This window comes from Annulohypoxylon truncatum (assembly GCF_022578515.1).
Source record: "Annulohypoxylon truncatum strain CBS 140777 unplaced genomic scaffold F4807scaffold_30, whole genome shotgun sequence".
NCBI lineage: Eukaryota > Fungi > Ascomycota > Sordariomycetes > Xylariales > Hypoxylaceae > Annulohypoxylon > Annulohypoxylon truncatum.
This window is the reverse complement of record NW_025953816.1, coordinates 150,014-162,402: the sequence shown is the minus strand read 5'-3', so window position 1 is coordinate 162,402 and position 12,389 is coordinate 150,014. Positions and strand designations below refer to the sequence as shown.

The 12,389-nt window shown below is 49.3% G+C and overlaps 5 protein-coding genes across 5 annotated transcripts; 1 reads left to right on the top strand and 4 right to left on the bottom strand.

Annotated features, from left to right (window-relative positions):
• Window positions 1-36: 36 nt before the first annotated feature.
• Window positions 37-813, top strand: F4807DRAFT_463055 (class I glutamine amidotransferase-like protein; the record flags this gene model as incomplete). Its single annotated transcript, XM_048001910.1, has 2 exons — window positions 37-52; window positions 119-813. The coding sequence occupies 2 exons, from the start codon at window positions 37-39 to the stop codon at window positions 811-813; spliced, it is 711 nt and encodes a 236-aa protein (XP_047851511.1).
• Window positions 814-931: 118 nt separating this feature from the next.
• F4807DRAFT_210506 (gamma-glutamyltranspeptidase) lies at window positions 932-2,933 on the bottom strand. Its single transcript, XM_047993929.1, has 2 exons — window positions 2,433-2,933; window positions 932-2,373 (listed from the first exon to the last, which is right to left on the bottom strand). The coding sequence occupies exons 1-2, from the start codon at window positions 2,801-2,803 to the stop codon at window positions 1,050-1,052; spliced, it is 1,695 nt and encodes a 564-aa protein (XP_047851510.1). The 5' UTR covers window positions 2,804-2,933; the 3' UTR covers window positions 932-1,049.
• Window positions 2,934-3,683: 750 nt separating this feature from the next.
• F4807DRAFT_210504 (uncharacterized protein) lies at window positions 3,684-5,438 on the bottom strand. Its single transcript, XM_047993928.1, has 2 exons — window positions 3,871-5,438; window positions 3,684-3,814 (listed from the first exon to the last, which is right to left on the bottom strand). The coding sequence occupies exon 1, from the start codon at window positions 4,975-4,977 to the stop codon at window positions 3,904-3,906; it is 1,074 nt and encodes a 357-aa protein (XP_047851509.1). The 5' UTR covers window positions 4,978-5,438; the 3' UTR covers window positions 3,684-3,814; window positions 3,871-3,903.
• Window positions 5,439-5,800: 362 nt separating this feature from the next.
• F4807DRAFT_436601 (S-adenosyl-L-methionine-dependent methyltransferase) lies at window positions 5,801-8,471 on the bottom strand. The gene is made up of 10 exons (XM_047998975.1): window positions 8,128-8,471; window positions 7,676-8,073; window positions 7,453-7,595; window positions 7,337-7,378; window positions 7,208-7,274; window positions 7,125-7,152; window positions 7,059-7,071; window positions 6,573-7,005; window positions 6,436-6,520; window positions 5,801-6,376 (listed from the first exon to the last, which is right to left on the bottom strand). Exons 2-10 carry the CDS (start codon window positions 7,901-7,903, stop codon window positions 6,219-6,221), a joined length of 1,197 nt encoding a protein of 398 aa, XP_047851508.1. The 5' UTR covers window positions 7,904-8,073; window positions 8,128-8,471; the 3' UTR covers window positions 5,801-6,218.
• A 1,045-nt stretch (window positions 8,472-9,516) lies between these two features.
• Window positions 9,517-12,006, bottom strand: F4807DRAFT_210274 (uncharacterized protein). The gene is made up of 4 exons (XM_047993927.1): window positions 11,506-12,006; window positions 11,323-11,399; window positions 10,630-11,142; window positions 9,517-10,444 (listed from the first exon to the last, which is right to left on the bottom strand). Exons 1-4 carry the CDS (start codon window positions 11,806-11,808, stop codon window positions 10,051-10,053), a joined length of 1,287 nt encoding a protein of 428 aa, XP_047851507.1. The 5' UTR covers window positions 11,809-12,006; the 3' UTR covers window positions 9,517-10,050.
• Between the last annotated feature and the right edge of the window lie 383 nt (window positions 12,007-12,389).

The window sequence follows — 12,389 nt, the reverse complement described above, 5'->3', positions numbered from 1 at the left end:
CTTACCTCACCTCAAATGCAAGCCAGATCGTCCATCATGGTCAACATAACCGGTATGCCACCTCCATTGCCATAGCAGTCGTAAGAACACACCTCGTCCCACTAACCCCCCGCCACAGCACCTCTCCGCATCGGCTACCTACTATTCCCAGCCTTCACAGCCCTAGACGTCTTCGGGCCCCTCAACGTGCTCAACCTAGTCTCCATCAAGCACACCATGACACTCTCCCTCATATCTGCGGACCTCGCCCCCGTCAGCATAGACCGCAGCATCCTCAACGGCATCTCAGGAGGCCCGCTCGCCTCCTCCGCATCCCCCAACTTCACGCAATTCGTGCTGCCCACGCATACCTTCGGCACGGCGCCCCCGCTCGACGTCATCATCGTGCCGGGCGGCTCCGGCGTCCGCGACATAAACGCCACGCAGCCGCACGTGGACTGGCTGCGGGCCCGCCTCGACGACGACGACGACGAGCCGGGGCTAAGCTACGTGATGACGGTGTGCACGGGGGCGTCGCTGCTAGCGCGCACGGGCCGGATCGCGGGCCGCAACGCGACGACGAATAAGGCGGCCTTCGAATGGGTCAAGTCTGTCGAGCACGCGGCGGACGTGAACTGGATCGCGAAGGCGCGGTGGGTTGTTGATGGGAGGGTGTGGACTTCGTCGGGGGTTAGTGCGGGCACGGATATGGCGTTGGGGTGGGTCGAGCATTTGTTTGGGAGGAATGAGAGTGAGGGTTTGAGGGTTGAGTTGGAGTGGAATGGGTTGAATCGGACGGAGGATCCGTTTGCTGCGTATTATGGGTTATCCTAGATATCTACGAATTTTGGAGTTAGGGGTACACTTTGCCTTCTGTTAATTCATAACTGCATTGACACATAACGTCCTAGAAAGACGTGAAAGAAATATTCGGCAAAGAAGGAGGGCGTTCTGGATTATTGGTATAGTATTTATCAATTAGATTATGTGGTTAAATAAGTAGTCCAGATTCGCTAATCCAACATCGTGTCGTAAGATAGTTTAACTTTTGCTGGCAAGAAAGAATCCCATCATACGGCAAAACCACCGGAGTTATGTTGCCGTGGCTCTCCGGCCGCCTCGAACGTCCCGTTAGGAAGTAACCGCAAGCCTTGAGCGGTGCTGCTGCCGGGCGCTACCCACGTAACATTGTTTCCCAAGGACTTCATGTATGCGACGGTACTATTATCGTACGCATACTCGAACGAAACCTGTTGAGGGACAAGTTGGTCGTGCAACCTAGGTTCCGCGAGAGCCTCGGCCGTTGTCATGTTCTGGTCGAGAACGTGGTGGATGTTCTGGATGGTCGCCGTAATGATGCGGCTGCCACCGGCGGATCCTATGACGAAGTACAATTTCCCATCCGCCGACTCGACTATAGTCCCCGAAATCGAAGACAAGGGGCGCTTGCCCGGACGGATGTAATTCTGCGGGCTTGGTATGTAGCCGAATGCGTTGGACGAATTCGGGATGGAGAAGTCGTTCATCTCGTCATTCATGATAACGCCAGTCTCGGGGACTATGACCTGCGAGCCGAACAGCAAGTTGACGGTCGTCGTGATGCTGATTGCTAGCCCGGTGTGGTCGGCAGCAACGACGTGGCTGGTACCAGGCGTTTCAAGACTTTCCAGACCTTCCGGGTCATAGTACGACACGTTGCTCTGCGTAGTAAAATCGGAAATCTTCGAGCGGACTTCGGCGGCAGTTGCTTCGGAAACCATTTCGGTTTGGTACTTGTCGACACCATCGACGAAGAGGGGGTCGCCGAGCTTAGCTCGTTGTCCGTAGGCGAACTTCATCGCTTCGTCTAGTCTGTGAGTTGTGAGGTTGATCTGAGCAGGGTCGCCGAATCCCTCGTATCCTTCAACGATCTTTAAAGCACTAAGAGCTACTACACCACTTGCTGGCGCACTAACACTCGTCAGCTTGTAGCCTCTGTAGCTGATCTTGGCAGGCTGTCGGATGGCGACTGTGTAGTTCTTCAGGTCCTCCAGAGTCATCGTCCCGTTAGCCTTCGACAGCGCGGCTATGGTTGCCTGAGCAATAGCACCATTGTAAAATGCATCCGGGCCCTCCTTCGCGATAGTCTCCAACGTGTCGGCGTAGCGTTTACGCGTCATCGTCTGGCCTAGTTGGACTCTGGTGCCGTTCGGAGCAAAGTCAATTGCCCACGCCGGATCGTCCGTGAGGAAATCGCCGTTCGGCGTCACCGAGTTCATCTGGTTGACGAGATCCTGTGACACTACAAAGCCCTCTCGAGCAAGTTTGACAGCTGGCATTACCACGTGGGCCCACGGCAACTTTCCGTAGTTTTTATGGAGATGCTCTAGCCCTCGAAGCTCTCCCGGAACACCGCTGTGATGCCGTTAGCCTTCCGTTTCGTTACCAAGTGCCTGGCAGATCAATGTGTTCACCTTGCTAGACCGCCGTATAAGCTTAGATTGGTGTCATTGTTATACATATCCTCGAACGCGGCGGCCGGAGCAGTCTCTCGGAAGTCGATAAATTCGTACTTCCCGTCGCTGCCGCGCACGAGCATGAAGCCGCCGCCACCGATACCGCTATGATACATGCCGGTAACTCCGACACATAGCACCGTACCTACTAAAGCATCGGCCGCGTTTCCGCCGGTCTTCAGAATATTGGTTCCGATCTTAGAACAGACGGCATTTTCGGACGCGACAGCGCCTAGCTTGGGTTCTCCTTTCGTCGGTACGGCAAGTCCCGGGTGTACCAAAAAGCTCAGCTGTAGAGCAGCCGCTGCGATATGTGCAAAGGACGGCATGGCGCTGGTGGCGTGGCGTGGAGCGATCGACCTGGGAAAGCAGAATACCAGTAACAACAAAGGCACCTAGCAATTAAACAGCGGACCTGGGGTTTTTATATTTGTAAGGCACTCGGTGATGTGCTATCTGACCAAGGATTGCAACCCGGTCAGTTGGATTGCATTAGCCCGGTCCTTGACCGAAAGATACCAGGTAAACAAGGCGATCTGTGAAGTCGAAGTCGGGTAGAGGCTGCGATCCCTGGGCTTCTAGAAGGTAAATGTGCTCTTCCTCAAATCCTCCCTCTTCTTTCTTTTATTCGCTGCCTTCTTTCTTTCATGCCTTCTTACCTAGTATGCAAGTACTTGACTTATACGCAGCCGGCTCTCGAGAACCCCGCACTTGCCCCGGCGCGCATTCAATTGCCGTCTGCACTTGGTATCTCGATGTCGTGCTTACCCCGTCTTCTATGAAATGGACGGTCTTCCGCATCGTACTTCCCTCCTCATACTCAGTAAACATTATCCCGTCATCCCGGGGTTTCCTTCGCTCGCACCCGCTTACCTCCGGGACTGTGGTATCCCGGAAGCTGAAAGCACGATGGGCAACTTCTCCAAATCCTTCGTATACATCAGCGAGATTTTTCCCGAGATCAGGGTTGCGATATGATATGGCTTTCCCATTGAGGAAACAAGCCGCCCACACTGGGCAAGCCGGCCCACTAACGTGCCATTGACGCAATGACTACCATGCCCTTGCACTATCTGAATTTTAGTCGTTATTAAGTGTAATAATTTCCGATTAAGTCGAAAAAGGACCAACTCTAAGATAACAACGCGTGTACCTGCATAGTATCCACGTTCTAGAAATGTGGACGGAAAACTCCATTTCATATTTTTGGCAAGGCAAAGCTATGTATGTTATATCTAAGTCTTCGAACCCATATTACTCTTTGCTATTGGAGACAAAGCGTTAGGTGTGTGGGTGAGCACGAGAGTTGGCAGAGTTGGACCGCTGAAACTCGTCGAGTCCTTGTTGGTCATTACCTAATCAGGAATTCGAAGTGACTTTGAATAGTAGGTAATACTTTTTGTTCACAATTCGCATCTCCTGGGCGAATTCATTCGTCCTCTAGCATCCTGCGACGCTTCTTGCTATTACCGCCGCCTGTCTGGTCAGAATTCTCGCTACCGCCGATGTTGAACTGTTTCTCTAGCTCGTCCACCGCATCTACCGGTAGATTGGCTGCGAACACCTTGTCTTTGGCTGCCCGGCGTTGCTCTGATGTCGCTTTTCTGAGAGATTTGTATGTGTCATACAACATCTTGATGCTTGCTTCGGCAACGGGGATTACCAAGTAAGAACTCCCATCGTCCTCCCCATTCAGACCGACGTCTTCCTCTGTAACCGCCTCTACAAACCGAGGGTCGCCTTCAAGGGTTGTGAATAGAAGAGCGATCATCATGTCGTGGGTGGCTTGATTGTCCGGAGAGCGTTTGACATCAAGTAAGTTTCCGAGCTTGTTCTTCGACGGGAGGTTTGCTAGACTGAGATCTTCGTAGTACTCGCGTGCAAACTTGCGACTCGACCCAAGGCTAGGGTCGACTGAGGCTTGATACTCTCTGATAAGCCTTTCCTTATAATTCTGTAGTCTTGCGTAGGCGTGCTGAACCACCCACACGTTCCGTAATGTAGGTTGCAAGATCACAAAAGGGTCTTGGGGGTTCGCCTGTGATAATCCGGCAGTATCGTCGTCGACGAACAGGCGAAGACTCGGGTTGATAGAGATATGGTCGCGAAGCTTGTAACTCTGCTTGCCACCAAGGAGCGCTCGGCCTAGCAGTTGATTCGATTGGCTTTTTGGGTTAACCCCGACCAGGTCCTCCAATGACGCTTCGGCAATGTCATGGCTATTCTTAAGCTGCAAATTGGGGCCTAGCTTCATTTCAACTTCATGGACTGCCTTGGACGCCTTCCTCTGAATCGCAATCATCACATCTTTGAACATATCGAGTAGTGCCGATTGAGAGTCGACAGAATTGCCAGCAAAAGCAACGACACCTTGTGATTGCGCAATTACATCGTTCATGCGAAACGTGCCTTCTACGATGTCGTCAATCTTTCGCAGAATCTCTTGAACCGATTGATCTTCCTCGGGAGGCTTGTTCACTGTGGCGTTCTGTGGTAGCTCCATGGTGTTGGTCCCTTTCAAAAGGGACGATGTGCTGGGAAAGAATCGAGTTATAATAACCGTCAGTATTTTCCAGTGCCTCTTCACGGGTTCTTAAAAGAAATGCTACCTACTAATATACAGTAAACGCAGAATCCAGATGAATACTGGAGATTTGACGTGGTTTTGAGGAGAAGAGGAAAGCGAGGAACAGGTGGGGTACCGACACGAGGAAGAAAAAGCATAGGCCATAATAGATCACGGTAACAATATCCTGCGAGGCCCGTCATTATGCAAGCAACCTTGAAGATCAAATCCAGATATTCATACAGTACTATACAGTGAGTCAACAAGTACCTTTAGATCTTGCTATTGCGTCAGCTCTTCCATGAAAAGCAGCACATTTTTGTCATTTTTTGATGAGTCACAAGCTTCTACCAGTTCTCAAAATCATATATTAGTCCTTAATGAAAAGTAGAGTCACATCATTTTTAAGCTTAAATTTAACCATAATATTAATATTCGTTGTCCTCTTGTTGGTGAGTACACGTCATAGAGGGACGAGGCTCGACGTTTGTTTATATTTATTTTCTGTTTCTAGTTTATATTAATTCCACGTCATTCGGAACTCTTGTGCTATTGGGCGCTGTTACAAAGCCAAACCGATATTTACTATAATTGACATGAAATATTGCGAATTGGCCATGGTAGGCTACCTGATGGTAAGTACTCGGCACACAGCGAAAGTTCTTGGACTTGGATTTGTGGCTGCTTCGTACTAGACGATACTAACCATGGGAAGATATTACTACGATTTAACGAACATTCTTGAAAATTGTGTAATATCGTGATTGATATTAAATATCGATGGGATAATAGCTACCTCTCTCTTAAGAATTTGCTAGAATGTTATTCCATGGAGTGAGGTGATATATTAGGGGGAAGTGATATATTAGGGGGAAAGGGGCGCTTGATAAGGTACCTACACATATATTGAGACATCCGAAAGGTCACACAATGGAACCATTCTAATAGGTAGCTAATGCCTCAGATTGTGAAAAGTGCCCAGAATGTATTTCTTTCCAAGTAAACTAAGCCGTAGATTAGTGTAATAATTCACTCTAGTATCGTTTCGGGCCTTTCCGCTTCTGCCAACTTGTTTTGCATGTGCCACCGACTGTAATATAATGGTGGATAACCCCAAGACTCTGGAGCGCAATTAGGGATAGGCTGGTACGTGAATTGACACAGCGTTGGGAGCATCCTTATGAAGAACTCTCTGGTTTTCGGCCAATGACAACCTTTTGGGGGTAATAGGCGTGGATATTCGGAGATCGTAACTCGCGCCGTAGATGTGCGGCATAAACTTGGATCTCTTCCTTACTCCAGCCCATCACCATAGTCCACATATACATCAAAAACCCTGTGACGAATAGTGAGTATCCCCTGAGCATGAAGAGACAAAATAACATGATATCGTACCTTCAACGTCTTGCTCGATAGCTAGCCTATTATACATCCCGATCTGTTTTTCATTCTCATCCGCCGGCCACGGTCCCAGTGGTGTCTGTTGAACTTAACGGATTGCTTCTTCACAACTTCTAGGGTTTATCGCCTACCTTCATGTCCTCGACTAGTACGATGTCGAAACCTGCTTTCTCCATCGCCTTTACTTGGAGTCCGTCTTCAACAACACTGAAGGAACGGCCAAATTTCCTGCCAGCCTCCGTGAATACTTTCCCCCATTGGTCTATAGCGGACCCTACGCGAACTGTGTTGTCGTCGCTAGTAAGCGTACAAGCTGATTCTTTATGCTCAAAGTACCCTCCGGGCTTCAGTGCGTGGAATATCTCCCGATAAAGGGCATCCCAATCTGGAATAGATCCGGTGAGCCAGCGCAAGTGTATGTAATCAAAGCTGTTTGGTTCATAGGTCCAGGGTTGCGTCACGTCATCTACTTCAAATTTCAAGTTCGGCGGGATCCATTGAGGCTGCTGAGGTGAGATATCAACACCGATGACCTCGGCGCTCGGAAACAGGTCGGCAAAGTCACTACGTGGCATTAGCTTATATGAAACATCGACATGAAAACCATGGTGGCTAACATTGCCCATATCCCTATAAGAATCGTCAGATAAAATGGATCCGTAGTGTCATTTCGTCGAACTTACCTGTGCCGCAACCCACATCCAATACTTTCTGTGACATGTTAGGAAACGAATGTTCAATGACCTTGTCATATTAGATGTCTTGCCTGAATATCATCTCTAATGGGGGCTAGATAAATCTTGCCGTGTTGCATCAAGGTCGAGACGTGATGGCTGTCAATGAGTGTTTAGTAATATTTCTCGGAGTGATCAAGTTGGTAAAATGTAAAACTTACAGAATATCCATCGATTCATCGTGGAGGGCATCGTTAGGATTCCTTCGATCCAAGAATTAACGTTAGCGGGTTTTACGAAATGTCGCTGATAAACAGAGATCGGGATAAAATCTCACCACGACTGCGCATTTCCGCGTTCGCTATGATAGGTACGGCCGTGTACAGTTCGATATTCAAGTATACTAGCCGTTAGCGACGCAGTCGAGCTAGCATTGTCGTCTCCAAATGCAGAATCCTCGTAATCAGACTCTTCAACGTGCTAGAGCCATGGTCAATCAATGATATCCCTTAGAAGGATTTTGGGGAAATTTCCCCTCGACATCTTCATGTTAAACATACAGGTACCGAAGCCCAATGAGACGCAGGGAGGATGTTGGAGCTGGTAGTCCCCAACGCGGGAGCTTGCGCGGGAACACCCGCTGAGGTCGAAGCTGTTGTTTCTGGCGCTTTTGGCGATGATGAGGGTGCGGGAGCTGGAGATTTTGCAGACGTTGGTAATGTTGCGGGTGATGTTGTGGTTTGCGCGGTCTTTGGCGCTGTCGACGCCTTGACGGGCGGATCGGACATATTCAACAGCTATCCGGACAGTATGATTCAGGAGCCTCGTTCTCCCAATATCAATTTTAATATACTCGCCGGAGTTTTCAATTCATCAATAAATTAACTGGTAAAAAAATTGGGAGGATAAGTAGGTAGGTAGACGAGTCAGGAGTATTTGATCTTTGTGGAGGAGTGGCCTCGACTAGGGGGTTAGTTGTTAATGATAGCCTCCAACGATCATGGGAACTTGCAAATAGGTACTCTTCCGAAATCGTTTTCCATGGGTATCTACTTAGTTAGGTATCGACTTAAACAGCATGCATCTCAACGGGTTCGGTGTCACAGACTTCCTAAATCAGATGTACATTCATCCCGTTCGTTGAACGCCAGTGCCGGCAAAAATAGTGACAAGGTAAGGATTAAGCAAACGTGACATATACCTACCCTAGATAAGTACCCGGGTCCTTGGTAGCGTATGCATGTTGGATGTAAATATGGATGTACATAACAGCTATGTAATGAACGTTACATGGATGATGAGTATAGGTGTGGAAGTGAGGTTGATGAACGGACATGGGTGTATATAGAAGCTATTGAATTGGAGAAAGACGGCCGGCTCACTGTTACCTATGCGATACCAGCTTTTTGCCCGCTTCATTGGGATCGTACCAGGATCTTCCTCGCCCGCAATTATGCGTCTTTAACACGGGAAAAGCTTATGTGCATAAGCCGCCGCCATAACAGCCTCCACGTTGTAATCCTAGTCGTTTTATTCTCGCCCGAAAGCCACGAAATACCTGAAAAAGAAGCGCATCACTCGTCTCCCTTCCAACTTCTTAACCTGTCCTGTTTTTCTTCTATGGAGCTTCCGAGGGAAACGGGAAGGCGGGCGACGCAATGTCGGCTGATATACATTGAATCGCCAAGGTACTTACCGGTGAGGCGAGGATATGTGAGCGCTTCATCGACTATCATATATCATCTGCATACATGCCGGCCCGAGCAGGTGGCCAAATGAAAAATGTTAAGCCCGGGTACCTTTCGCAGATTCTACAAGTAAATAAGTATATACACCGCCGTGAGCTGCGTAAGACACGGGGAGAAACGACGTATCGTAATCTTGGATGCATATCTTGACTAAAACTCCTACCGAGGTGATCAATCCAAGTTCTCCTCGGGATGCGACGTTTAAGCATGGCAAAATATGGGGCTCTTTTCTTTAGGGACGGCCCGGTTCGTCGGCGCCGTATTGTTTCTTACGGGTGTAGATCCAAAGAACGCGGCTGTTTTATTGAATACCTACTTATGAATAGCTATGCTCTGTAGTTGAGTTATGGTGTACCGCTACAGCTACTCTAATTTCGCACAGCATCCATGGATCCAACTCTTAGCCTCCCCCTATTTTCAACCAGCCGAGCTGTCTCCTCCCAGTCTATACGCGCTCTGTTCAATACCATTTGCCTTCAGCTCGATGAGATCAGTTGAACGCGCATATTCAGAAGTATACTTTATACCAGATTGACACTGTCATGTTGGGAAACCCGGGTGTATGAATCTGTGTAGCCTTATTAATTAATAATTAATATTCCAAAGGTCTGGTACGAAATTGATGCCGAACCCTGTAAAACCAAAGTCACGGACGCAGACGCATTATAAGAAAAAGACTTGAAAAATTAAAAATCGTTATTTTCAGGAGCATAATATATGTGCCTACAATATTTCTCCAGACTTGCTACATTCGTCAGTTGAGTAAGTCGCTTTATTCGCCTTCCCCGGGTCATAAGGATACGCTGTGTAACTGTCTTGATGGGTCCTTTTCCAGCGACTTCCTAGTATGTTTGCCTTGAAAGTGGCACAAAACGGAGGGCCGATAAGCGCACCTCCTTAAACCGTGAGTTAGTGGTGTTACCCCTGGGTGAATATAGTCTCGTGACTACCTACTCAGTTAGTTCCTGGTGCATAGTAAAATATGCCATTTTGTACGACAACATCCCTGGCAGTCTTCAAGTTCTAGTAGAGACTACTTACATAACGACGATATACACTGGAAAAGGGGCTACCAACCTTTGCCTCAGTTATGTCTTAACCTTGTATGCAGCGCCGTCTCGCTCTAGGAACTCATGTATTAATTAGTAACACTGATGCCACAAGTTCCACCATTACTTTTTTTACGCCTAGAAAGGACAGCCACTCCATCCGCTAGCCCTTATCCTATCAGCATCAGCCTCCGCTTCCTTGATACCCTGACCCATACGCTTCTTAGGGCCTATGTCGGAGAAGAGATATCCTTGAGGCATGTATTCTTCGGGGTTGTCTCCCGGTACCTTACCGCCGTACATCCAGATAACCCACGCCAGAGGGCCCCAGCGATTCCATAGCGTCGGCTTGATATAAAAGGGGTAGTTCCCATATGGAATCATCTGCGTCATACGACCGGTTTTCGGGTCCTGGGGACCGAGCCGCTTCACCTCGAAGAAGCGTGGCAGCGTCAGGTACCGCACGACGAACCGCCGGATCGTCAGCAGAGTGTGGGTTATCGCAACCGCCGCGATGTCCGGTTCAGGCAGCCTTCGTCAGATTAGTCATTTGCGAAAAGCCAAATACTACTAAAAGGGGAAACAATGTAGGTAACCATCGATCTACCTCAGGCTGTGTAACCTGATTCGACGGGATAGATCGAAGGCCCCGCAGGACCGTAAGCCACATAAGCGAAATAGGGCCATGGTAAAATGGTAAAAAGAACGTCAGCTCACATAAAAGCATCCCGCACCCTATCGCCCATGAGACTCAGCACGATCTGAGTCGCCCACGGCTTCGCGAACCACGGCGCCCAGTACGTTATCATGGGTATCAACGCCCTCGCCGGCTTAGCACATACGGTGCTGGGTTTCATGGCAACGACCTCGTAGCTTTTAGCCCACGCGGTCACGTCCTCGGCGAACTCGATGCCGTCGTGCCACCCCGCCCCGGCACGGGCGAGGTAGCCCTTATACTCGATTTTCATAGCGTCGCCGACGCTTTTCCAGAAGACGCCGTGCGCGCAGTACTCCATCTCGTTCATCGGCCTCCAGTCGTACATCCGGGCGAAACGCTCTGGCTCCGCTATGAACACGGATAACGTGTACAGCAGATCCGCGTTCGAGATGGAGCCCTCTTTGACGTATCTGCTATGCAGGAAATTCATGCGCGCTATCCCTTGCACGGCCCGCTCCGAGGTGGGCGGGTTCATCATAAACTCGCCGATCAAGGCCGCCGTGTCTTCGAATCTATAAACTGTCAGTCGTCGCCCCTGACCACCGCACTGGAATGGACTATCGAAAGTCGTCCACCGAAGCGAATTAGTGGGCCGATCTCATAGATCGCCTTGGAGGCACATCCCCACAAGGTATCTAGATCTTAGCTCCATCTAGCACGGAAGCGATGGAGACATGAGTTGTTACACTGACCTTTTGGGGCTCCTAACCGGATCCGTCAAATTCCCCGTAGCCAAGAGCAGACGACTTATGCTCTCTACCCCGTACGTCTAAGTAGAACGACGCATTCAAGTCAGCGACTCATCCGAGATCCTATAACTCTCTATACCGTATAACAGGTATAAATAGGCAAGTAGGGCGGGCATCTTATCTTACCTTGAACAACCCAAACTCTAGAGCTAGGAACTGGAACAGCGGTGTCTCCCAAACGTTCAAAAATTTGATAATTTGCTGGGCATCGACGACGGTCATGTGCGCGAGCGACGCCCGGTCCGGGTAGCCCAGCTTCCGCCGGAGACCGTTTTCACGGTTGAAGCGCAATGCCCGGCACAGGCCGACGTAAAGCAGAGCTGCGGGGAGGATGAGCTGCTTCCACGGCGCCGACAATATGATTTTCGACAGCGGTTGGGGCGGTATCATAGCCGCCGCGGCGCTGAGGTCGGAGACGGAGAAATTCATCTTACGGGGAGCCTTACTCTATCCAGACCATCCGGGCGTTTGTTCACTGAAGGATGATTGGCGAGAGTGCGCAAAGCCTCGGGCGTGGCGATGCGTATGTACGGGATAATATAACCTTGGTGATGTAGGGTGCTGGTTCAAGGTTACATCAAACTTCAGTTCGTAGCGTTACCACTGTAACCGCAACCTTATGAATGCCGAGCTTGGTATCGTGTGATATTCTTGAGACTTGAGAGTTGATAGCCTACCAGCTCGGAGATAATGCCACGGATTTGTAACGATGAAAAAGACAGGTGCTGGCTAGGTGGAGTTGGCTAAAGCGGGATTGAAAAAAGAAAAGGGCAGCGATGAGTTGGCAACCAAAGTCACAATTTGAAAGTCATAGACATGGATATTTTAAGTATGTTGGAAACTTACAATGCATACAAAGCGGTGGGCTAAGGAAAAGCACAAGCATTGAGCAAATAGACCAATAGACACGTTGGGGGCCAGAAGAAATGACCTGGGGTTCTCATTCCAGCATCCGAACTTGGTAATCCGATTGGTGATGAGTATATTTTGTATATTTAGTTCTACACCAC